The following is a 26904-nucleotide window of genomic DNA, read 5'->3' on the forward strand; positions in this document are numbered from 1 at the left end:
GGAACGAGCCAAAGAAAGAAGAAAAAGGGAAAACAATCACAACAAAAAACCAAAACTAAAGGATTTAAGGCTACCGCTACAGCGCAGGGGAACCGATGCATGTACAAACAGTAGGCAGGACAGCGACCTTAACAACGAAACAAAATTATTGGACTTTTTCCAGTAAAAACAGTCGGTTAAATACAAACATAGGTAGGGTCCATCCAATGTTTTCCATTTTTCTGTTTTGTTGTTTTTTTTTGGTTTTGTTTTGTTCTTGTATCCTTTTCTTTTCCTTTGTAATGAAAGGACTTCAGCACAGTTCAGACTACCAGTCCAAGTTCTGGGTGCCGTCGTATGCAGTGTTACGTAAAGGTACGTTCTAATAGAAAATGAGAATAGCTATTGTACATACAGGAGTTTAAGCCATACAATCATTACCACGACTAGAATAGCAGTAAGAGAGGCAAAGCAGCACTGACAAGCCTACAATCCCTCCCCAACATCCGCACCCTCCCCACTATCAGCTCATCCATGATTTCTATATCTTCTAGGACAAAAAATGGGGGAAAAAAAAGAGGAAGTTTTTTTTTTTTTCTTTTTTTTGTTGAGGGGTGAGAAAGAGAAAAAGGTGCATTCCAGAAGGATGGACTTTATACGTTACCTGCCAGAAAGCTATCAGTCTTATCGCATATAGCAGAGTAGTAAGGCGGCTGTTCGTCAGCGATGTCCTCGCGCTGGGGCGAAAGGTGCACGGGCGAGTCGGGGTCAACGTCCTCCAGGACGCTGGCTCCAGACTTCTCGCCCAGCAGGTACTGGTGGTCCAGGCCGACGTGAGGCTCCGCTTGCTGGGCGAGGGGGAGCAGGTCCACTGGGCAGCCCAGCGGCTCCCCGGGGTGAGCGTCTGCAGGAGGCAGGGTCAGCTCCTTGATGAGCGAGGGGTCTTTGGCCTCTTCCGGAAGCTGGTCTTCGTTCTCCAAGGAGAAGATGCCAGGGCTCTTCCCGCTGCTCTCGGCGGTGGAATGGGCGTTGGAGTTGGACGCGGAGCAGTCGAAGCCGTAGGAGGCGACGGAGTTGGCGGACTGAGGTGTGCCGCCGTCTTCCTCGCCGACGTGCATGTCGGCGGCCTCCTCGTCTTCGTCCAAGGCAGGGAGGTTTCTGGAGGCGGAAGGGCTTTCGAGAGCTGCGGCGTCACCGGCTGGAGCATCGGGATCGTTAATCTGCATCTCTCCTTCGGTGTCACTGGCCTCGTCTCCGGAGGTGGAAGGCGAGGACGGAGCAGACGCCGGCGCGGTAGGGGCGTCCCCGAGAACCTCGTCGGCCGGGAGCGTCTCTGCCTCCTCCTCTTCACCGTCCCCGCGCTCCAGGTGGATCCCAAGGTCCTGATCCTGGTCGGGTTGGGCTGCAGGTACAGGCGTTTGCTGCTTGTCCGAGTGTGACTCTACACCCGAGCTGCTGTCGTAGTCCCGCAGTTCCTCGGGGGTGCTGGTCTCGCTGCTGCTGTGGGCCGCCAGGGCGGCTCCGCTCAGCGTGCTGGACTGCGACATACCCACCGCAGGTATGTCCAGGTTGGAGCCATCGGCCGGGACCGAGCCCTCTGTCTCTTGGCGGACGTCTAGGTGTGGGTCTGCCGAGTGCCCCAGAGGCTGCTCCAGCCAGGCTTCAGCGGGGGACTTCGTGGGTGTCTCGGGATCGGTGTCGACATCTAAGGGACTGGATGTCATGTGGAGGGAGGCTGGCTGGGCCCATGTGTCTCCAAAGGGATTGGCTGAGCCCCACGCTGCAGTCATGGGCATAGAAGGAGCTGGAGCAGTACGACTCAGACTGTCCATGTAACCCTCATCATAGTCATCCTCGTCAACTTTTCCAGCGCCCTCGCTGCCAATCTCCATGGGGCCCTCGCTAACCCTTTCAACATCTTCACCCTCTTGCTCCTCCTCCTTTTGGGATGTCGGGCAGTGATGTGGAATGTTTTCATGGCATTCTCCAGCACACATGCTCTGCCTTACCTGCTCATCCTCCTCCTCTTCCTCTTCCTCTTCATCCGAGAAAGATTTTACGCCCGGCGGGCCCATGAATGGCTGTTCCAATTGCACTTTCTTCAGAAAGAAATCATCCACGTTTTCATCAGCTTGAAGACTTTCCATTTGAACGGGGGAAGTTGTGCCAGTTTTCTCTTGCTGGCTGCTGACGCCAGCACCATCAGATGGCACCGTTTCCCAGCCAGAAGTGTCGTATTCTGGCAATCCAACCTTTAAGTCTTCCGCATGCTCTCTCAGAGGCATTGTTTGAGTTCTAACAACCTCACTTTCCTCCTGCTCCTCTTCCTCCTCCTCTTCAATATCGTCATGATCATCCTCGTTGACCTCTTGCTCTGCTTTCTCTACTGCCTCTTCCCTCTCCATTTTGGGTAAGGTTGGTGACCCACTGCTAAGGTGTTCCAGAGGAGAGGTACTCAACAGATAGGTCTTTCCTTCCACCACCAGCTCCTCTGCTGTAGACTCTGTAGGTCCCAGGAGGTGCTCCTGGCTCCTGGTTTGTTCTTGCTTTAGGTTTTCTGCACTGGAGAACAGCTGCTCGCTCCGTGTCCAGGGTTCAGCAGAGGCATGCGTATCCAGGTTTGGAGCAGAGATCCAGGGTTCAACAGTCGTAGCTTCATACTCAGTGGGGGAGGATGGTGGTGACATAACTGTTGTGCCCAAAGGAGAAGGAGCACTTATGGTTTCCCTGAGACTTCCCAGGTCCATGTGAGATGCCAGCTCAGTTACCACATTTTCAGCTGTTTTCTCCTCTAGACCTGTATCTTCAGTATACTCTGCTCTGTCCTCGACAGCAACAGGAAATAAGGTGTCAACAGTGGGTTCCTGGGTGATTTCAGGCACAAATTCAGAGTTTGTTTCTAGCTGCAGTTCAGGCTCGGGTTCAGGCACAAGTTTAGACTCTGTTTCCAACAAGAATTCAGTCTTGGTTTCAATCAGGTTTTCAGCCTTGGGGTCAGTTGCAAATTCAAACCTGTTTTCAAGCAGGAATTCAGGCTTGTGGTCAAGTGCAAGTTCTGACTTGGTTTCAGAGAGGAATTCAGGCTTGAATTCAGGTGGAACTTTAGACTTTGTTTCAAGCAGGAATTCTTGCTTGCATTCGGGTGCAAATTCACATTCTTTATCAAGCATGAATTCATGCTTGTATTCAGGTGCAAATTCACACTCTTTTTCAAGCATGAATTCATGCTTGTATTCAGGTGCAAATTCACACTCTTTTTCAAGCATGAATTCATGCTTGTATTCAGGTGCAAATTCACACTCTTTTTCAAGCATGAATTCATGCTTGTATTCAGGTGCAAGTTTAGAATCTTTTTCAAGCAGGAGTTCATGCTTGGATTCAGGTACAAGTTCAGACTCTGTTTCAAGCATGATTTCATGCTTGGATTCGGGTGCAAGTTCACACTCCTTTTCAAGCAAGAACCCAGGCTTGGATTCAGGTGCAAATTCACACTCTTTTTTGAGCATGATTTCATGCTTGGATTCGGGTACAAGTTCACACTCTTTTTCAAGCATGAATTCATGCTTGGATTCAGGTACAAGTTCAGACTCTGTTTCAAGCATGAATTCATGCTTGGATTCAGGTGCAAGTTCACACTCCTTTTCAAGCAAGAATCCAGGCTTGGATTCAGGTGCAAGTTCAGACTCTTTTTCAAGCAGGAGTTCATGCTTGTATTCAGGTGCAAGTTCACACTCTTTTTCAAGCATGATTTCATGCTTGTATTCAGGTGCAAGTTCACACTCTTTTTCAAGCATGATTTCATGCTTGTATTCAGGTGCAAGTTCACACTCTTTTTCAAGCATGATTTCATGCTTGGATTCAGGTACAAGTTCCGACTCGGTTTCAAGCATGAATTCATGCTTGGATTCAGGTACAAGTTCAGACTCTGTTTCAAGCATGAATTCATGCTTGGATTCAGGTACAAGTTCAGAATCTTTTTCAAGCAGGAGTTCATGCTTGGATTCAGGTACAAGTTCAGAATCTTTTTCAAGCGGGAGTTCATGCTTGGATTCAGGTACAAGTTCAGAATCTTTTTCAAGCAGGAGTTCATGCTTGGATTCGGGTGCAAATTCACACTCTTTTTCAAGCATGATTTCATGCTTGGATTCAGGTGCAAGTTCAGACTCTTTTTCAAGCAGGAATTCAGGCTTGGATTCAGGTACAACATTGGACTCTGTTACAACCAGAAATTCAGACTTGGGTTCAAGCAGAAGTTCAGAAGGGTGTTCCGCTGGAAGCACCGAATTGGATTCAGGTGCGACTTCAGACGTGAATTCTGATAGGACTTCAGACTTGGGTTTAGGTGCAAGTTCAGATGTAGGTTCAGCCTGAACATCATGCTCTTTGGTTGCCACTGTGAGGTCAACAAAAGCAGTGGCAGTAGTGGCAGCGCTGGAAGCAGATACGGCATTAACCGTGGCGGCAGTCTCCAGAGCAGGAGCTGACTCCTTCTTTCCGCCATCTTTAACCGCCGGTTCGGCGGCCTGTGTAGGCTTGGGTCCGCGTTTCACTGGCACAGGAGTGCTGCTTCCAACCGTTTTCTTAGGGCTGGCCATCTTGGCTGTGCTGTTCTTCGCACTGGGGGTTCTGGGGCTAGCGCTCACCTCCTTCGACGGAGCTGGCTTGCTGTCTTTAGGCTTGCTCGACTTGGCATCCGTCGCCACCTTGCCGGGGGCGGAGGGTTTCTTGGATGCCGACTCTGGTTTGGCCAGTGCGGCTGCCTTTGGGGTGTCAGGTTTGGTGGTCTTGGTCGCAGGAGGGAGAGAAACAGGGTGTGCAGTTGGCTTCTTGGCTGCAGGAGTGCTTGGCTTGCTAACATCTATAAGAGAAACATATGCCAAAGAGTATTCTTAGTGTCTGTTCCAATCTGGTGCATTAGCAAGCAAAGAAAAAACAAAGGTTCATTTCTGCGAACGCCATGAAATAGCATAATAATCGTGTAAGATAATGAGAACTAAAGCCAATGATATCCATATTTTTAGTGCTTTGAGAGCCTACAGTGGCATGAAAAAAATAATCACTCAGTTAAATCACATTTTCAGCCTGTTCTTTACTGTATAGACTAGTTTTGGACCAAGGTGAAGCAAAGCCTTAGTTTTGGACTTGTGTAGGTCAGCAATTGTCTCCTATTTCTAAAATGTGTTATTACACTGCAGTTATATAAAACAGCAAAAATAATTAAATGGAAAAGGTTTTACAGAAGCAATAACAGAGTCCAGTCTTACCATGACTGACTGCATGCAAAGTTGCATATTTTTGCTGTTTTTTTCCCCAAAAATGTATAACAAACATTTTCAGTAATAAACATTTTCAAATACCAAAATATTACATTCTCCTTATCATTATCCACACGGTGGATGAAGGTAAGAAGTGAAAGATTCACTGTTTTTTTAAATATTCCACAATACAGACCCATGTATCTGTGATTAGGAGGTCAAGTTTGCTGAGTGCCACCTCCAGTTTTATGCCAACTTAAATGATTTATACAGGATGTCAATTAGGCCAAAATACGGCTCACGTTTGATCTAATGCACTTTATGTAATCATCCTGAAACCCAAGGTGCACAGCTGTAAAATTATCCCTAATCATATCTACAAATTAGTCCATAAAACCTTAAAATTCAGAAAACTAACGAAACCTTCAGTTCTAAAGGCTAACGGCAGATCTCATGTCTACCTTTCCTGACAGGTGTAGTGGTCTTTGAAGGTTGAGTGGGAATGCAGCCAGCACCGGGAGCTGTAGATTTAGCAGGTGATGGTTTGGCGGTCGAAGTGGAGGTTTTCGCCACAGCAGAGGGCTTCGACGTAGTCGTTGACGTCTTGGACGTGGCGGTGGTAGCTGTTTTCAGCGCAGCGGCGGTCGGCCGAGAAACGGGTCCTGCAGCAGCCCTGGATGGGAAAACACACCGGACCTGCGGTTAGTGTCCCTGGAAACCCGTATCCCAAGCACACAGGAACCATCCCGGCGGGGCTTAAGCGACACGCAAGACAGTACTTGGCCTGGTTTTTTACAGCTAAAGGAATTGCTCCTGAGGTTTCCACCTATGTCACGTCTCTCCACATTCTTCAGCGTGTACGAGTCACGAACTCTGCAAGCGTGCTGCTGCGGACGAGGCGTTTGGACGCTGCCTCGAGCGGAAGCTCGTTAACCCGAGAGCCGATTAGTCACTGTGTGTGTGTGTGTGTGTGTGGGGGGGGGGGCAGGAACCAGCATGGAAGCGTAACACCAGTGGGTGGGAGGGGGTAAACAAATTGTCTTGATTGTCTTTACTTATCTGCGGCTCAGAGCGGGATTGCTCTGGATTGACACGTGATCAGCTGTTTCTCATAGTGCTCAGCCCAGTTTCCAAAATGCGTTCGGTGCATAAAGAGTAGTGGTGAGACAGACTAAGATTACGAGGAGATCTAAGAAATGACAATCATTTAATCATTCCATGCTCTTTTGGCAAACTAATACGTGATCTGATTACAGAGCAAGAATGATGATGTTCGTACTGATCCCAAGTCAGATCTTGGACATAAGATAAACTCTTAAACGTCTGTTATGAAATAGTGAAGTGAAAACAGATACTTCACAAATAACATCCCAGAGAACAGGAAGGTACTATGTGCTTAGAATGAGGAAGATGATATGTGGGTATGCAGATGTGTACAAGTCCGTGTCCAAATATTAAAAAGGCGCGCCGTGACTTAATAACCTCGTTATTTTTACTAATTATTTCTGTCTCCTGGCTTCAGCTTATTAGCAAGGCCAGGTGTTTGGGACCAATTCCTGGGGAAGACATATAGTTTCCGTACCTGAAGCAGCCACCTGATTGTGTGTGTGTGTGTGTGTGTGTGTGTGTGTGTGTGTGTGTGTGTGTGTGTGTTACTCAACTCTCGTGTCAGGACCCACCAGACAATCCGCATTTTTGTTCTAACCAAGCTGGCAAAACACCTGAACCAAGCCTTAAGAAGTACCGAGCATACCTTCTCGCTTCCTGTTTACCTCCCTCCTCAGCCCCAGGCGTTCACATTCATGCACACTCCGTCACCTTAAGAAATACCGCGCACTTCTTACCCAGCTTCCCCGTTATAAACTGAACGGAGTGACAGATGACATAAGCTGGCACAAATACAGAACAATATAGCCCAACTCAGCTGGGTCTTCGGCACTTCAGACGACCAGCGGTCAACCCTGTTCCAGGACAGGCCCTGACCCACACCGAGTAGCTCCACAGCTATTGGGCCCCGGCACCATGTCTGGGCTGAGAAAAGATCCCACGGCTCCGGTGCGGCGCGAGCATCCCAGCATGCTCTTCGTTCACACTCCGCCGGCGCACTTCTCCTGCTCTAAATAAAGGTCTGGACACGCCAAGCGCTCCAGGGAGGATAACAGGGTGGCTTCAGGGGGTCAGGGGTCGGGGGTGGCGAGGAGGAAGATTAACCTCGAATTCTGAAAGAACGGGGGTAAAAATAACTGCACGGGTGTCAGCGCAAGAAAAGCACAAGCGCAGCGTTTCAGTGGTGCTTCGGCGCGTTTAGTCTCTGGCGAGGAAAAAAGGGATGTCAGATACGAGACTGTTATGACCTACTTACAGAGCCATGCCTATTTTTGAAACAAGATGTATGCCTAGCTATGCAGAGACAAGAATTAAAAGTGAGTTTAGAATCTGGCAAGTCTGTAAACTGAGGTGTCCTCCAGAGTCAGACATTCATCATTCTTTGAGTCATCTGGGGGTTTTTGAGTCACTGGATATGACACCCCCCCCCAAAATAACTTGGTCTACGAACTACTACGAACTATGAACACTGTAGCATATTCTACTAAGAAACAACAGAGTTTTGTCAACAACAAAAAAAGATCATTGCAAAGAACATACAGATCAGTATGCACCGTGCACAGAGGTTGTCTGTTTAGCCTTCTGTACTACACTGCATCTGAACAGACTGAAGTTAAATAGCAGAATGTCAGCTTCGATTTAAGGTCTTCATAGAGGCCAAAATACCACAAATCAAAATAAAACAAAGCAAACCACATGACAGTTATACTTGGGGTGGGTTGGGGCCGAGGTTGGAGTGAGCTGGGAGTAATGGAACTGACCAGTAGCTAGCTGTAGGTATCCTACCCTGAAAAAACCTGACAAAAACCCCTCAATACTTGGCAAAGCTGGCTGCAGGAAGTCCAAGTGGAAAATTATTAACACATCCATGGAAATTTTAGCACCTCCAAGGACTCGAATGTGCGAGTGTGTGTGTGTGTGTGTGTGTGTGTGTGAGAGTGTGTGTGTGTGTAACATAATGGATCTGAATTGTAAGGTGCATACCTAAGAGGCCACACCCAAAACAAATTCCTCATGCATGCAAATGTAAATGGGAAAACCACTGGACTCTAATTTAAAAAAAGAAACAGAGGGAAGATGGAAAATGGGAACTATCATGGAGTCTGAAAGAATGGAGGAGTGACTCTAACAGAGAATATGGAGGCTGGATGAGTGACTCTAACAGAGAGAACATGGAGGCTGGATGAGTGACTCTAACAGAGAGAACATGGAGGCTGGATGAGTGACTAACAGAGAGAACATGGAGGCTGGATGAGTGACTCTAACAGAGAGAACATGGAGGCTGGATGAGTGACTCTAACAGAGAGAACATGGAGGCTGGATGAGTGACTAACAGAGAGAACATGGAGGCTGGATGAGTGACTCTAACAGAGAGAACATGGAGGCTGGATGAGTGACTCTAACAGAGAGAACATGGAGGCTGGATGAGTGACTCTAACAGAGAGAACATGGAGGCTGGATGAGTGACTAACAGAGAGAACATGGAGGCTGGATGAGTGACTCTAACAGAGAGAACATGGAGGCTGGATGAGTGACTCTAACAGAGAGAACATGGAGGCTGGATGAGTGACTAACAGAGAGAACATGGAGGCTGGATGAGTGACTCTAACAGAGAGAACATGGAGGCTGGATGAGTGACTAACAGAGAGAACATGGAGGCTGGATGAGTGACTCTAACAGAGAGAACATGGAGGCTGGATGAGTGACTCTAACAGAGAGAACATGGAGGCTGGATGAGTGACTCTAACAGAGAGAACATGGAGGCTGGATGAGTGACTAACAGAGAGAACATGGAGGCTGGATGAGTGACTCTAACAGAGAGAACATGGAGGCTGGATGAGTGACTAACAGAGAGAACATGGAGGCTGGATGAGTGACTAACAGAGAGAACATGGAGGCTGGATGAGTGACTCTAACAGAGAGAACATGGAGGCTGGATGAGTGACTAACAGAGAGAACATGGAGGCTGGATGAGTGACTCTAACAGAGAGAACATGGAGGCTGGATGAGTGACTCTAACAGAGAGAACATGGAGGCTGGATGAGTGACTCTAACAGAGAGAACATGGAGGCTGGATGAGTGACTAACAGAGAGAACATGGAGGCTGGATGAGTGACTCTAACAGAGAGAACATGGAGGCTGGATGAGTGACTCTAACAGAGAGAACATGGAGGCTGGATGAGTGACTCTAACAGAGAGAACACTTTAGAATAAGTGCTCATGGCATAAGTAAGCTGACAAGGAGAAAATAGTTTGGTGGAACTACAGGATAATGAGAGGATATCACCTCAACTGCCTGGATAAAACCAAACATGTATAATCTACTATGACAGGAAGAACACTCCATTTAGGATTATGTGTGTGAGAGAGGGCGGGAGGGAGAGAGAGAGATTTAGGGTGTACTTGGTTCCAGTGGATCGCGAGGGAGGCAGGAGAAAAGGAGATGTGTTACTCATCCGATTAAACAGACTATTAGCTTCATCTGTGTGTCTGTCTGCTTCTCGAATAGCAGCCTTTACGGGACACACCTGCAAGACTGAAGCAATCATTCTGTCAACACCAACATGACTCTAAATGTGCACCAAGTCAAAGGAGTGTCGGAATTGGGCAGATGTTTCTTGTTTTTTTATTTTTATTCTGAAGAAAAACAATTATACAATTGTACATTTTACAAAATAAATAGGATTTCCACTTTTTGTATCTGAGAAACAATATTTTGGGCTGTTTGATTCCCTATCTAACAAGATTCTCCTACGCGATTCTTCTATTGTTTCTTTACATTGCCATACGAGTTTCATGTCGCAGTTAGTTAGGCCAGAAGGGAGTGTCTGAGTTGGTACAAAGGACTTAACGCAGGATAAAGCCTACACCTCTACAGACTTTATTGTAAAAAGGTGATGTAGGGACACAGGCATGCTGCAAAGTTCACGCGCCAAGCCCGGGGCTTTTTTTTTCTGCAAATAACTCATTAGACATTAGGCGCTGGGGGAGACGAGCGTCTTCAGTTTGATCGGGGACTACGAATGCAATAAAAAACCAGACAAGTTGATGAAGTTTCCCACCCGCAGTCGCGCAGGGATTACTTCACCCAAGCAGTTGATAGGAACATCACAGCTCACAAGATGATAAATATTTAATTAGAACCAAAAGAAAATCGTCAGCTCCTTGCAGGCGTTCAGCTATAGCCCAGAAATACACGCTTTCCACACGGAGAGCGCCGTTGCGCTAATGGCAATTTGAACGGGTCCGACAGAGAACGAGTGTGGGCAGTACCAGAACCTGGCCGCCGGTATTCCTGTCTCATGTAAGCCGCTGGAATCGTAAACGCTCTTAGTATTGAAGACTCGGGTCATATAAACTGTACAACAAACCCCAACGACACAAAAAGACACACAAGAAACATTTGCCATTACTGCTCCACTCATTACTGCTCCAAGCCGCTCGAAGCGTCCGACACAGACGGAACTGCCGCACGCCATAATTAGAGACGAGCCACGTGAGCCGCACAGTCTGTCTCTGATTAACCACTTATGACAAATAACCCTCAGACCAACGAGGCAATCGTACAGGTCTGGTTCTGAAGCACGTGATTGCATACACTATATTTTAAACGAATAAATAAACAAATCCCTTCATGGAAAAGTGGCTCTGCAAAGACACTGCTGCACGGGATCCTTCCCGCTGTGGCATTAGGTGGCCACTAGCTCAAAGTCCGTTTTGGAATCTACAACGTGTGACAGGAGATGCAGCCTGTTGCTTTGCTCAGGAAGTGCCTTGAAGAAAACTGTCAGAATGCTGACCAAGACGCCGAAGAGTGTGAAGCGAGCCATGAACTACTGGAGTGTTTTAAAACTACCCATCAACACTGCTAATGGTTACTCAGTCACAAACACACACACACACACACACACACACACACACACACCCCCAGCTGGTCTGTAACTCAAGATCCATTTGGTGATTAGATGCAGTCAGTGGCTCATGAAGCAAGGAAACTGCATCAAGGAATGAGAGAAAGAGAGAGAGAGGGAGAGAGAGAGAGAGAGAGAGAGAGAGAGAGAGAGAGAGACTTGCAGCCTAATGTAGGGTGACTCATTATGACCTTACGGCTCAGAAACACCCACTGTGCCAGTGTCACTCCTGCTGGGGGAGATGTGCTTCTCTACTGGGGTGAGCTGATTCAGAACACCCTTCTCCAGGGGCAGAGGGGTATCTGGACGCGGGGTGAGCTGATTCAGAACACCCTTCTCCAGGGGCAGAGGGGTATCTGGACGCGGGGTGAGCTGATTCAGAACACCCTTCTCCAGGGGCAGAGGGGTATCTGGACGCGGGGTGAGCTGATTCAGAACACCCTTCTCCAGGGGCAGAGGGGTATCTGGACGCGGGGTGAACTGATTCAGGCACCAACAACAGCATGCTCACACACTCCTGCTGCCTGTGTGCCCTCTGTACAGCAGAACGGCCCATTACACAGCCGAGCTGTGTCAGTGCTTACACAGAGACTATTCTCTCTCTCTCTCTCTCTCTCTCCCTCCCTCTCTCTCTCTCTCTCCCTCCCTCTCTCTCTCGGTCCCTCTCTCTCTCTCTCTCTCTCTCTCTCTCTCTCAGCAAAGAGATGCCAACACCCACAGACAAATGGGCACTCAAATTCCAACACAAGTACAGAAATGCCAAGAGAGAAAGGCAGACACATACTAACCCACACACACATTTTCTCTCTCTCTCGCTCTCTCACGTAGATGCAACCACAGCAGAGACAGATCCAGATCTGAGGGTTTGTTTTCATGTTTTATTCAAGGACAATATGACATCTCCACCAAAGAGACCAGGAACTGTTTATACTGTGCACACGTGCCTGCGTGTGTGCTTGCACGCACACATTCAAAACACACACTCAAAACACACAAACACACAACCACACCCACCCACATGAAATACAAATCCAGACATAGATGGTTAAGAACTGATGCCAGGTTCAGATACTGAAAGCATGACAGTGCATGTGCACGCACGCACGCACGCACGCACACACATGCGCACACACACAATGCCAAGAAGCATAGGTGTGTATACTCCCACCGCCGGTTAACAAAGAAAAGCAAAACGCCTTCCTGCAGTCTCCTGAACCGGAGTATCAGGGTATCAGACGAGAAACTACAGTCCAGTGTCCTCAGAACCAGGGCGAACTATTGGGTCGCCATTTTAGACAAAGGAGGGCAGTTACCACGAGACACCAGAGAACAGCAACAGCAACTGCCTGCCTCGGCAGCTCAAAACCTCCACTTAACTGGTACATGTTCGGTAGCAGAATGGCTTTCAAAACTTAAAAATAAAAAATCAAAAACAAATAAATAAATAAAGCTTCTTCCTTTTTTTTTGCAATAAAGTTCTTTTAATTCTGACATAACTAAAAGGAGTAAATAAGACGAGTAGTCTATGGGGGCAGACAGAGGTCCGGATAGAGAGGGATCCGGACAGAGCAAGGTCCAGACAGACAGCGGTTCGGACAGGGAGGGATCCGGACAGAGCAAGGTCCGTACAAAGAGAGAGGTTCCGGACAGGGCAAGGTCCAGACAAAGAGCTATCCAGACAGAGCGAGGTCCAGACAGAGCGAGGTCCGGACAGAGAGAGGTCCGGACAGAGCGAGGTCCGGACAGAGCGAGGTCCAGACAGAGCGAGGTCCAGACAGAGAGAGGTTCAGACAGAGAGAGGTCCAGACAGAGAGAGGTCCAGACAGAGAGAGGTCCAGACAGAGAGAGGTTCAGACAGAGAGAGGTCCAGACAGAGAGAGGTCCAGACAGAGAGAGGTCCAGACAGAGAGAGGTTCAGACAGAGAGAGGTCCAGACAGAGGGAGGTCCAGACAGAGAGAGGTTCAGACAGAGAGAGGTCCAGACAGAGAGAGGTCCAGACAGAGAGAGGTCCAGACAGAGAGAGGTTCAGACAGAGAGAGGTCCAGACAGAGGGAGGTCCAGACAGAGGGAGGTCCAGACAGAGGGAGGTCCAGACAGAGAGAGGTTCAGACAGAGGGAGGTCCAGACAGAGGGAGGTCCAGACAGAGAGAGGTCCAGACAGAGAGAGGTCCAGACAGAGGGAGGTCCAGACAGAGGGAGGTCCAGACAGAGAGAGGTCCAGACAGAGGGAGGTCCAGACAGAGAGAGGTCCAGACAGAGAGAGGTCCAGACAGAGAGAGGTCCAGACAGAGGGAGGTCCAGACAGAGAGAGGTTCAGACAGAGAGAGGTCCAGACAGAGGGAGGTTCAGACAGAGAGAGGTTCAGACAGAGAGAGGTCCAGACAGAGAGAGGTTCAGACAGAGAGAGGTTCAGACAGAGAGAGGTCCAGACAGAGAGAGGTTCAGACAGAGAGAGGTCCAGACAGAGGGAGGTCCAGACAGAGAGAGGTCCAGACAGAGAGAGGTTCAGACAGAGAGAGGTTCAGACAGAGAGAGGTCCAGACAGAGGGAGGTCCAGACAGAGAGAGGTTCAGACAGAGAGAGGTTCAGACAGAGAGGGATCCGGACAGAGAGAGGTCCAGACAGAGGGAGGTCCAGACAGAGGGAGGTCCAGACAGAGAGGGATCTGGACAGAGAGCAGATCAGTCAGGTCTGTTTACTAGTTCTCCTAATGTCACTTTTCTTTACCACAGAAACACAAAACCCACCACAGACACAAGATATCATCATATCGTCAGATCTTATGGGGGGTGTACCATAAAGTTAAACAACAGTTCACACAGAACACGCTATTCAACAAGACAGTAAAAGAAATTCCAAAACACACGTACACAAACACGCACAAGCACAAACGCACAAACGCGCACACACACACAAACACACACGTCTGAGGCACAAAATCAGAAACCAACCAGGCACCTCAGGCCACCTTTTTCATTGCAACAAACGTCTCGTTCAGACAGGGCTGTTTAACAGCCGGGTTTGTTTGTGTGAGGTACAGGAGGAGCTCAGGTAGTCACGGCTCTCACACACTGTGCACCACACAGCCCCACACACACGGGAGCTGAACACAGTGCCTCGCTGTCTCTGAGTTTTATCTACCAAGTTTCGTAATCTCTGAACAAATCCCCTGCCAGCTAGATGCCAGCAGGCTTCCGAAACACTCCCGTACAGCTATTTTCTACGTTAGTATTTTTATCGACAACGACTCTAAAGATGCCAAACTCTAAACTGCAACACTAATAATAAGGGGGTTTATTTCTTATATGACATGTGCTGAAGAGTCCTGCCAGGGAAAACACCTGCCTACGGGGTACGTGTTTGAGTCTACCACCCATGTGCCTCCGCTTCCTTAATGTCGTATCTGTGTCACGGCTGTGTCAGTCACCCAAATAACAGCCAATCGGCTGTGGTCTTGTGGTCCGCCCAGGGGTGAACCGGGTCGAGGGTGGCCGAAAGGTCGGCGACAGCGGGCCTACGATCTGTAACTGTATGCCCGGTGAGATGCAGCTTTACGATGCACATATCTAAAAGCAACAAAGTGGGTGGGGAGCATACGTTTAAACGTGCCCGCCGCGGAGCACGCGACCGCGTGACGGAGAGGCGTACCTGGCTGTCTTGGCTGCAGGCGGCCTGTCCGGTTTTGGAGAGGAAGTGCTGCTGGGCTTGGTGGCGCCGGTAGAGACGGGTCTCGGAGCTGAGCCGGGACAGGTGGGAAGAACAGGAGAACGTATTTCAAAGACACTTCCAGACCAACGGTTAGCTATCAGTTTCATGCAGGCAGGAAGTCCTGTGCCTGCAACGCCTGCTTTTAACTGCTACAACATCAGTACTATCAGCCTTTTTATGCATATTTATAGTGCAATGTGTCAAGGCTTAGGCAAACAAACTAAAACAAACTTCTTACCCTAAAATTCCAGGTATAACCATGGACGTTAGAGAATAGCTAACCAAGCAACATGGCAACATGTCTAGCGGGGGAACGGAAACTACTCCCCAACTACTTCCCAACTACTTCCCAACCACTGCCCAATTACTCTCTAACTACTTCCCAACTACTCTCCAACTTCTAATTACTCTCCAGCTACTCTCCAACTACTAACTACTTCCCAACTACTCTCCAACTTCTCTCCAGCTACTCCCCAACTTTTTTCCAACTACTTCCCAAGGTGTCATGAACACAAAGCTAATTTGCTGCCTGATGGCTTCAGCTGTTAATCTGATCAACATTAGCATTTTCATTTCCACATGCGTACCTGTAGTTTTTGGTTTGGCTTTATCCCCATTGGCAGGTGCGACTGCCGTCTTCTTAGCCAGGTGCGCTGTCCCGGCGGTCTTGGTCCCGTTAGCAGGGGCAGAGACCAGCCGTGTTGCACCAGCAGGCCTGGCGCTGGACGCCTTGGCGGTTCCAGCACTGGCAGAAGCTGCTGGCTTTTTCTGGGGGGCCAATGCAGTGGATGCGGTCTTCTTCTCCAGAGCAGTCTTCTTTGCAACGCCGTTGGTCTGTGGCTTCTGTACCCCGTTCGTTATGCGGCCCTGACCGGTGGGGGCACGAGGCCCAGCTGCTGCCGTCTTCGTGGGGGTCTTGGTTTTGCTGCCAGGCTTCGTCTTTCCTTTGGGGTCTGAGGGCTTGGTCTTGCCGGTCTTGGTGGCGGCGGTGGGGGTCTCAGCTGTCTGCGGTTCCCCTGGCCCAGTGCCTTCTGTCTGTGAGGTGGGCGGGGTCTGTCCCTGACCCTCCCCCGGTGGCGCGGCCTCGACGACAGGATCGGCAGCTAGTGCTACTGTGGTTTCCATTGTTGCTGCATCAACCCCTTCTGGTTTCATGGCGCCTCAGTCCTGGTAGTCCTTCTCAACAAACAGGAATCAGGACCTCGAAACTCAACAGGCTATTCTGAGTTGACCCCTCAGGTAACGACAACGATCAACCTGAGAAAAAAAAAAGAGAAGAAATTACAATCTTAGTGCCAAAACAAAGCTTAACAAGTCTGAACAAGACCGAAAACACAGCCGTCTCAATGTCAGACACTTCTGGGAACAATGAAGCTGAGGGATTAGGGAAACTCGACCTCGCGGGGAAAAGAGAAAGTAGATTCTCAGAACCAAGCCAGCGCGATGGAGAGAAAGAGAACAGAACACACTGAACTAAGTGCAAACAGCCGTCTCACTACAAAAGGAGCTTTTTTGATTCTGTGAAACTGCTAGAAAAAGAAACGACGCTAACAGACCCATACAGCCAATTATCAGCAGTGTGTGCTGGCAGAAGAACAGCGTAATTTCCAACAGTTTCACAGTTTATGGAACACATTAACCTCTGACCTGACAAAGGCACCATCTTCTTTCTCAAACACTTCTGCCGTTGTTTGCAGAATTTAAATATTTTTATATTTTAAAGGAGTGAGAAAATTCAAGGGTTCATACTCTGAGTGTTCTCAGCCAAATCAATTGGGAACAGTTAAATCTAGGGTCAGTTGCATTACCCATGATGCCTTGCTGTTGCAGATGTTGTATGGCAGATGTTGTATGTGTGATTTAAGGACGTAGGCTGCGTTTGGCAACACGAATGCGCCGCGTTGCTGCGGCCAGCCAGAGGAAATGGTCTGGCCTGTGGGAGCATGGGAAAATGAGAACTGAGGTCCCTCTTTGCTCAAAGAACCCCCCACCCCCGGTCTTTAAATACAAAGCCTTCTAACTTGCACACTGAACGTGACTTTCTCTCACACCTGGCTACCTCTGACTTCCTGTTGGCTACCGTGAGTGTTTCCTTTTCCTTATGCTTTTTGTTTTGCGCCAGTGCAGAGGTACGGCTGGTTTGTCCCAGAGTTTGTGTCGGTCTCTCCCATCCCCCACCCCTTTCTCCTGCCTCCTGTCCAGCAGAAACCCTGTTCCCAGTAGCGTTCACACGGAGGCGTCCGGCAGCTGAGGAAACCGAGAGACAGAGAGAGAGAATGTACTAATGGGAGAAACAGCCCCGGGAGAGAATCCATACTGAACACGCTGCAAGGCAGATCTGTTTCAAAAAGACATTAGAAAGGGAAGGAGAGCGAGAGAGAAAGAGAGAGACACAAAGGGATGTTCCACTACGAGGGCGCAGCTGAAGCCACTGTGTGAATAACAGAAGTCAACCGAGGTAACCAGCCTGTGTCCGAGAACTACGAGGCGGACTAAAGCCAGCCGACACGCTTCCAAAGGCGTTCCGGCCCTCAGCACCTTCCTGCCACGGGTGCGTCTCCCAGACGCGCTGTGATCCAGCGCTGTGCGCGTCTCTCCTGTCTGTCTCTCTCTCAACCGGCACTCGCGTCTGCAGTCCGAGACGCGCACGGTCCGCCTTTCGCTCAGGATCCTGTTACCAACCCCTATCCCAACTCAGGCCCCACAGGCAGACCCGTCTCAGGCGGCGGACCGCAGAACCAGAACTGGTTGCAACCAACCCGCGGGGCCCCGCACAGGACCGCCGCCAGGATCAAGTCAAAACCCAGGAACCTGGACCGTTTCCCTGGCGGCGGTTGCCGGGATACCGCCTTGCAAGCCTGAGCTGCGGACGACGAGCTTCAAGCCGCCTGTTGGGCGTGCGAGCGCGCTCTCGGGATGAGCACTCTTCCTCATGCCAGTGATGAATCACACACACACCAGCAGGCCTGAGGAGACACAGGACTGCTTCTCCTGCTCATGGCTGTTAGATCACCAACGCAACCCCCTAAATGTACAATCAGATGTAGTGTTCTCATGATGAACTAGAAGATTTGTGTCTAACGGCAGTTTTCAAGGTCACACTAAAAATTACACTGGTCTCAACTGGGCCACACTGCCTTATCTACACTGTTGAACTACAGGAAACAAGTCGTTAAAATTAAAACTCTATTGGTGCGAAATAAGTGTTTTCAGATCCATTTTCAGAAAACACAAACAGCAGTTGGACAGCAAGACCCTCAAAACCAAAAGCTTAATTGGGTTCAATTAACAGAATGCCACATTACACTGTGTAAGATATGAATCTGATTAAAGATACGACTACAGATTACAGTGCTTTCTTAAAGTATCAAATCGATTACGAAGAATGATAATTGTCCAAACTTAATTGTTCCCTTAAACCTATCAAAAGATTTTTAAGAACTATAATCAGTCTCCGCTTGTTGGATACATTTTTGAAAATATTTCAACCCATTTTTCTGCCGTTAGCTGGCTGATCTGCCCGTTACATGGCCTATGCCTACTCTGACCCCGGAGTGGTCAGCATGTGTCTGCTCCTGACGTGGAGACGTCACGCGGCCGAGTGTGCTGGGAGGAGAGTTCTGGGTGACAACGAAACCTCACACGGAGACCGGGCGCCTCGTGCATCCGGACGGGCAGGAGTAGCCGACCACGCCGGCCGGCCATGTTCTCATCCCTCTAAATACTCCCGATTAGGGACGCCCTAGAAATCCGATCTGGAGTCGAAACCGGATAAAGGTCCGTAAACCCCCGGGTTAAAATGAGACGTGACGTAAACAGTTATGCCGTTTTAAAAAACCCCACAGGATTTAAAGAAATGTTGCAAACATCGCTCTGACTTCACCTTCCTTATCTGTTGCAGCCCCGGCAGTATTTTAGACAGGAAGCTGGCTAGGTGGATAACTGAATTGCTGTAATGTACTGTGGGGGTCTAATTGGATCATCAGTGTATTTTAAGGGCAATCTGCCCTCTTTGTTTGAGAGCACGTAAAGGGCCAACAAGCGCATATTAGCAAAAATGTCACCCCGGGCATCTTACTGGGCCTTTAAAATCAGGCCGGCGTGGAAGGCTGGAACAGAACTGGACTTCATCACCACACACGATGACTTGGACACAGCAGGACCTGCAGGCCATTCAAATCCAGCGCAGCGCTGACCGCACTCGGCCTGTGGCTCTCCGCCGGTCGTCTAAGAAACCCAGTCAGACTGACACAAACCGCCAGCAAGCAAGACGTCAGCCAGCGCTAATAACAGCGATGAATCGGTCGCCGCAGGAGGTACGATCTGTCCCCGTGATCAGGCATCGGTAGAGAAGTTGGAGGGAGAAGGAATCTCCGCCTCCATGGAGCAGAAGTCGGCGTTAAGGTCTGCGCGCTCGTCCGTGGGCTGCTAGCCAGAAAGCCATCAACTCCGACGCTCTGCTTGGCGCCTTGGGACCCAGTAATCATCCAGTTCTTTCGGAGACGACGTAGGACCCCCTCCTGCCCCTCTCCGGTCATGCTCACAGGAGGCGGTAGTGAACCCTCCCCCATAGCCCTGACCCTAAACGCAAGGGAACACAGGACCCATTCAGGAAGGGCAAACACCAACCCTAACCCCCCCCCAACCCGTTACAGTGCCGCACGGGCACGAAGCTGGGACTCAAAAAAAAAAAAAAAAAAAAACGTCCCTCAGTCCCAAAAGATCTGAAACCAAGGTTCAACAGGATAAACAAATCCTGGCTCATTGCTGGATCTCCTTTTGGAACCAGCGATCAAGGATGACCTGTTGAGCCCTAGGCTCTTCATACACATGACAAACAGAATAGGGATTATTTAGCCCCTCTGCAGCGTCTAATTTACAGAATCTGAGGCAATAAACCAAACCCACACCTTTGCCCACACAAAGGAACAACTCTACCTGAATGCATTTGACCAGTAGAAGATGCCGTAAATACACCCTGATACAAACACACGAGGCTTCGACCTTTGAAGCAAACGGGGCCATTTAATCAGAGCCGCCTTCGGAGAAATCAAACAGGCTCTCTCACATGCACATGAACAGCCCACGGGCTGTGTGCGTCCACAGCACTGGGGTTACATAATGCTATTTCTGTGCTCTGAGCACGTCTGTAACGCATCTGTGTTGGAGAGACTGGGGGGCTGTGTTCTCGGTCTCCACTGCCTGGCCGGACTGCCTGTCAGGCCTTTACGCTGCATTTGGCTCATCGGAGAAGCCTGCTTGCACAAATCCGATCCCAGACGAACACGCACCCAGCGGCGTCCAAGGCCGAGGCTGCCTCCGCTGTCACGGCAACGTGCTCCCGGTACGCCATTCCGGAAGGTCAGGAAGCTGGTTTGGTTCCGCGTGAACAAAGTTGCACCCGGTCCCACCGGATTCTTCCCAGAATGCATGCGGAGGAGGGCGAGAGGAAGGAGAGACGATGCCTGTTCGGGTGCTGACGTCAGGCCATAACAAACCTCTTTTGAGGCCAGTGCCTTCTGGGGAAAGTTTGAAAACAAGACCTAATGGCTGGAGTGGAGCCAAAGTGCATTCAGAACGGAGCACGACCCAGCAGCCAGTGGGGATGCGTCTTTTGTTGTTTACTTGGCTGGCAGACACCGGGGCCCTGTCCAGAGGAGATTTACGCATCTTTTCTGGAACGTTCGGAACAGGGAGGCCACGTGGCGTTATAAACGCCCCTCGCTGTAGGACGGGAAGTGTGTCGTAAGAAGTAATGTGGAACCGTAACAGTAGACAGTGCAGGAGTCTGTAGATGATGATGTAGTCTCAGCAGGCAAAGAATGCAGCTAGATAAATAAATAAATAAACAAACAAACAAACAGATGTCGCCATTACAAAGGAAGAAAAAACGCACATCTCAAACATAATGGAATTCAATTGGAATGACTGGCATGTTCTGGCCAGAATAAGCATTACGTGATCCCTCCCATTCCATGCCGCCCTGCTTCATCCCAGCAGCACCAGTATTGGCAGTCTCCCCCACTAACCCCCGTGCTGCACACACTGGCGTGACTCATCACAGCCTTCGGCTTCGGGAGACCTGGGCCTCCGGGGTCAGAGAGATTAACACACACGGCAGGGCTCGTTAACCCTCCACAAAGACTGACGTTAATCCTGCCAGATCGGGCCGGAGAGACAGCCGGGGACTGGGTAGGGGCAAGGACATCAATGAACCCCGCAAACCGTAAAACACCAGTCAGAAAGACAAACGTGGCTTTGATGAGGTGCGGTCTGGCAGAGAGGAGACCAGGGAAGCGGCGGTTCAAAGGCAGCGCCGTGGGCGAGACCACGTGGCACTGATAGCAGAAGGAACGCGCTGCCTCATTCGGTGACCTTTGACACCGCCTCGGCGCGACATGTGGGGACTAACCCCGGTGACAGCAGTCAGCGGAGGAAGGGCACATGCAGAAGATCTGTGCTGTCATTTGTAACCTGAAGAGGCCATTAGCGTTATCCTTTGCTGGTACTGAGGGAGACGCAACCAGAGGAGCTAATTAGATAAGTGCTGATCAGGAACAGCTGGTGGGGTTCGATCAATAGCACTGGGAAATGTATGGTGTGTGCGCGTGTGTGTGTTCACACACCTGCAGTCTCACACACACACCAGAATGGCTTTAGATAACATCTGCACCCGACAGACAATATGCCTGCCAGCTAACTTAGGCACACACACACATACACACACACAATACAGGACAGGAAGCTGCCTGTAAGAGGATTAGAGGTGACTGGCACAGAGGCGGAGTTCTCCCAGGTGCAACAACAACTGACACTTTGGGGGAAAACACAGACAGCTGAGACAACTGCTAGACTGACAACATGCACAGCCAACAGAAACATGGATGGCACCCTTTCATTATGAGCACTGTGTAATATTAATATAAGTGTTAAGAAAAGAGACATCTGCTGATACAGAGGTTGTGGATGCATGTTTTCATATTATGGCACGCTAACAACAAAAAGAGAAAAATTAATAAACAATCTATAATGCCGTACTGGAGGTTCTGTGAGTCTCATGATGTAATAACACATTTCACTGGAAGTTCTGTGAGTCTCATGATGTAATAACACATTTCACTGGCGGTTCTGTGAGTCTCATGATGTAATAACACATTTCACTGGCGGTTCTGTGAGTCTCATGATGTAATAACACATTTCACTGGAAGTTCTGTGAGTCTTATGATGTAATAACACATTTCACTGGAGGTTCTGTGAGTCTTATGATGTAATAACACATTTCACTGGAGGTTCTGCGAGTCTTATGATGTAATAACACATTTCACTGGAGGTTCTGCGAGTCTTATGATGTAAAAACACATTTCACTGGAGGTTCTGCGAGTCTTATGATGTAAAAACACATTTCACTGGAGGTTCTGCGAGTCTTATGATGTAATAACACATTTCAGTGGAGGTTTATTCCTTTATTGCTATAGATTTGTTTACATTCATTGAGGTTTCACAGGGTCAAGAGGCCCGTGTGCTCCTTCTATGCCTCTGTATGTAACTGAAACGACAGCTTATAAAGAAAATCAATAACACTCCTCACCGCATAGTTGCGGCAGGCTAGAGTGATTCCCCCCTTCCTTCCCCCGAGCTCTACCGGCTCCATTCACTGAGAGCTGAGCATGATGGGTCGCGAGCACTGATTAATCAACACCCCATATGAGATACCGTGGCTGGTCCTGAAATACAGTGGTGTTAAATCGGGACGCGAGACGCAGCCGTGCTCAGGGAAGAGTGCGACTCAGACGCAGGACTCCTCCCTCTGCGAGAATCCAGGACACACGAGGACTAGGGATGACCACAGCTGCAACACCATGCGGCACCGCAAGCCCAGAGACAACTGCCGCGGCAACTGCGCATGCCCGCGGGGAGGATGTTATCTGCGCCGTGCCGGGGCGCGACAGGCATGTACGGGAGCGTGGCATTATCTGGGACGAGCGCACGCACCGCGGTAGGAAAACTGCGGCAGTTCTGGCACGGCCATCCTAGGAAAACTGAGCAGCGGTCACCCTGAGAGTAGGCGACAGTTGCGGTCCCTACAATCGCATGATTAGAAACGGAGCCGTCTGTGACATCAGCAATGATGGACGGCAGGACTGTCCAATCACAGGGCAGCCAGGACTCAGGCTGAATCATTTCTTGGCTGCTACAGCAGCAACTAGCCATGACATGACACATGGGTAATGTCTCCCCGAAACCTAAGTCTGCATGCTTGGTTGTTAGGCAGACCTGACAATGTAAATTTACTGAAGCAATACTGGAGGTGAAATATGCCCAGTGTTCAGGGAGGTTTGGATAGTAAAACATCCTCTGGGAGCTTTAGAAACAGATTACGTACACTTAATTAGGAAAACAGGTTCAGCACGGTTCTCACTGGCATGTCGTCTGGCCAATCACTGTGAGCCGATCATTCCGCATTGGCCCCATATCGGAAGATGTCTGTTACTGCCCAATGACTAGGACATGACTAGTCATATGTTCCACAATGAGCTTTAGAGCCAAAGCAGGCCATAAAGAAGCACTGTATGACAGGGCTTAGATAGACAGAGAGACAAGCAGACAGATACAGACTGAATTGCAACGAAGTGCACAAGGTTTTCAGAACACACACAGACACACACGGTACATGCGATTTTCAGAGACGAAAAGGCGTTGGTTCTGAGAGACTATTCTGGCAATGTGATGTGGGCAGTAACCCCATTACACTATCAGAAGCAGGAACAAGCAATAGTCTGTTCTGTAATATTTACCGTATCCAGAGTCGGCTCCTGTTAGTGAACCCCACTGTTTCAACACCAGAGGAAAAAATTTGCATATTTTCATAGGCAAATAATTAAACTGGAGCAATATCGGTTCGATGATACAAGTCTCACTGGTAGTACTTGTCAATACTTTTAAATCAGCCATATCGAGTACTAGGAGCCAGTGCTCTCCAGAGATGCCCTACACTGGGAGAAGACGGCCATCTTAAGCCTTTTGTTTGCTGTGAAGCAGACAGGTAAATATCAGCTCTGATACTGAGATCAACATACGCGCCTACAATAAGACTCACAAAGCAGAAAACGGAGAAAAAAAATCAGTACATCACAAAGGTTGAAACAGGTGCACCCCCAGTGCCAATTTTACCTTGACTTTGTAAAACACATCCTACTTAAAAAATAACGAGATCAGGTAAGCACTTCTGAATTCTTAACTAGGAACATCACCTGTTCGTTTTTCTGGTTTGAATTGTAATTAAGGGGGATTAGAGGATCTCCTACAGGAGGCGGATACAATTTGCTCACCGCAAACAGTGGGCTCACCCATAACAGTGTCTGTTTACGGTAAAAACAACGTGGTACTTGGCATCTTGGCCTTTCTCCGGATACCCGGCACACATTTCACCACAAAGACCATTTAGCCACCCGGGGACGCGCTGTACACGGGAAGGCATCACGGATCAATGCAACGCGTCCCCGTGCCCACGCTGGCTGAAATGATACGAAAGGACTGCGCTTGCACACTGAGTGCTGCTCTGGGTATCGCACGTGAAGAGAAGACTGGAGGTTCTTTAAAGCGTGAATTGCCGCGCGCGAGCTCACGGTGCTCCCCTTTCTTCGGCCATTGTGGCGCTCGAGACATGAGACTGTCTGTCGCGATACCCCCCACCCCCCACAACACGGTCTGGTCGCCCAATTTTCAAGTAATACTAAAATCTACCAAAAAACGGTCATATAAACATTCACGTAGCACACTGTCACAAACGCAAGGCATCGTCTTCCACGTTTCTTGCCAAATAAGCTTATATATAGCTGTAAAACAGCTACATAGTTACATAGTTGATCAAATTTCTAGCACGATATATGTTTCATTGCAGATTTTGAGACACACTGGTCCAACTAGGTGGACAACCGACTTATCACCGCTAAATGGCCCGTCCCTTGGCTTTACCGAACAGAAACGTTAACAGCTGCCCACACAGCTAGCTGGCCACAGAACAATAGACCCCAGCGACGGACGCACACGATATAAACTTTTAGCAGGCTTAAGACAGCGAAACATTCGCTTATGCAACAACACGGGGTGGGCTCTTGAATAAAATGGGATATTTGGCATCCTCATTCGTCCCCGGGTGTAAAAACTTGATTTAAGAACAACGTTAGCGGGATCAGCTTAACCCACAATAGGACCCTGACACCGCCCAGTCTCCCCAGTTTCGATCCAACTGTGGACATCCTGGAGATGCGAACCGGGCGGCGGACTAGGCAAAGAAAAGGTTAAAGGAATTACAGAAGCATCTCGACAACGTGTACACATAAAAACGCATTCGATAAGCAACAAGTTCAATAGTACCGGCTAAATAGCGTCCTAAATAGAGCCACATATCAAATGTGTACGAAACGCTCGTCCCTAACACGCCCCGACTCTTAACTGAGCGCAGATCAGTTAACCGGCTGTCTGTCATCTAGTCGGATCTCACCGCTTTAGCAGCTGGGAGTGAACTAGTGTCTGCTCAGCTAGCACAATGCCGCCTTACCCAGCACAAACGCATCTGCATATTAATAGATGCAGCCGGCAATGCTCGCTGGCTAGCCGTGTAAACGAGTCAAACGACTACCTTCAATCAGACAAAACGTGCTCCAGCAGGAAGATTTACAGGGGCGTTATTTTTATTGTCCCCTCCCGGCGACATTTTACTGCAATGTCGAGGTTTCCACGATCAGCGCGTTGAGATTAAAACAGAAATGTCACAAAAAAAAAAAAGAAAGAAAAAAAAAGGAACAAGACAAGAGCCGGATGGCTCGCTTGCCAACGCTCGTTGCGCCCGAGATACCCAGGTCAGCGAACCTTACCGAGGCTACACCGCTTTTCCTCCTCCAGCTACGCCCAGTGGCCGTTTCTATCCTCGCTTCCCTTTGCGCAGTCCAGACACCCTTGAACAGCGACGACCGCTGAAACCGACACAACAGCGGAGCTGCGGCTGACTAACGTTTAGCAGGCGGGCCGTCTGGCGCTCACTCGGTGTGTAGTGCGGGAGAAATGAGGCGCTCGTCTCCTGCACACGGAATGGGACGGAACGTTTTGCAGGCGGCGCACGCCGCCCGCCTCGGGCGCGCGGGCGGGTGCGCGGGCCTAACCACAGCGCAGCGCGGGGGTGACGCTGAACAGCCAAGCAGCTTTGGTTTCTCCTGACAGCAACCAATCACAGCGAGGGCTGAGATTTATTCAAATTAGGGATGATGTCATTTCACAGGCCACCCCGCGTTCTTTTCCCCCCCGTTCGAAAGTTCCTTATCCTTCCATCCCTTTTGCCCCCCTAGCCCCCCCCTTCCCCCTCCCTCCCTCCCTCCCCCCTTCTGCGCTCACACACCTCCCTTCAGTCTCCTCCGTGCACGCGGTCCCGCCCTTTCTTCTTGGTTTCAGTTGTAGATTTTAGTCGATGATCTTACTTTTCTTATTTTACTTTTCACGCTAACGAATTTCAGGCAGTAAATGCAAGATTCTATGTCTACACTACGAAAAAGATCGATTTTTTTCAACTGGTGGTTTGCTCGATTCGGTTATTGTATCACCACCGTGTAAGAGAGAAGATCACAGCTACGCTGAATAGACGGCAGTAATACTGAACCCATCGATCTCTTCTCTCTCTCCCTCTGTCTGGCACTTTAGAGACAGAACTCCAGTGGCTGCGTTTTAACACGTCTTCCATTCTAATGTTTCTCTCTCTCTCTCATACACACACACACACACACACACACACACACACAAACACACAGGTTAGGCATTGTCACATTCCTGTGAGAATAATTTTGTTTTCTTAGTGCTCCATGCTTAATTTTTCAGTCCTTCATGCAGTTTATCCCTGTCTCCCCTTCTCCCCTTGTCTTCTTGCCTGTCTGCACGAACCAGTCTTTTGTAC

The 26904-nt window shown here is 49.3% G+C and overlaps 1 protein-coding gene across 1 annotated transcript in view; it reads right to left on the reverse strand.

The window, feature by feature from the left end:
- Positions 1-26085, reverse strand: part of prr36b (proline rich 36b) — a 26597-nt gene extending 512 nt beyond the window's left edge. The window contains exons 1-5 of the mRNA XM_035525183.2: positions 25838-26085; positions 15548-16217; positions 14901-14988; positions 5696-5907; positions 1-4837 (exon numbers count right to left, since the gene is read on the reverse strand). The exon at positions 1-4837 is cut by the window's left edge and continues 512 nt beyond it. Coding sequence (XP_035381076.2) covers positions 633-4837; positions 5696-5907; positions 14901-14988; positions 15548-16115 — 5073 coding nt within the window. The 5' untranslated portion in view covers positions 16116-16217; positions 25838-26085 and the 3' untranslated portion in view covers positions 1-632. The remainder of the gene's footprint in view (positions 4838-5695; positions 5908-14900; positions 14989-15547; positions 16218-25837) is intronic.
- Between the last annotated feature and the right edge of the window lie 819 nt (positions 26086-26904).

The sequence above is a fragment of the Electrophorus electricus genome, chromosome 6 (genome assembly GCF_041902795.1).
Source record: "Electrophorus electricus isolate QZ-2024a chromosome 6, ASM4190279v1, whole genome shotgun sequence".
NCBI lineage: Eukaryota > Metazoa > Chordata > Actinopteri > Gymnotiformes > Gymnotidae > Electrophorus > Electrophorus electricus.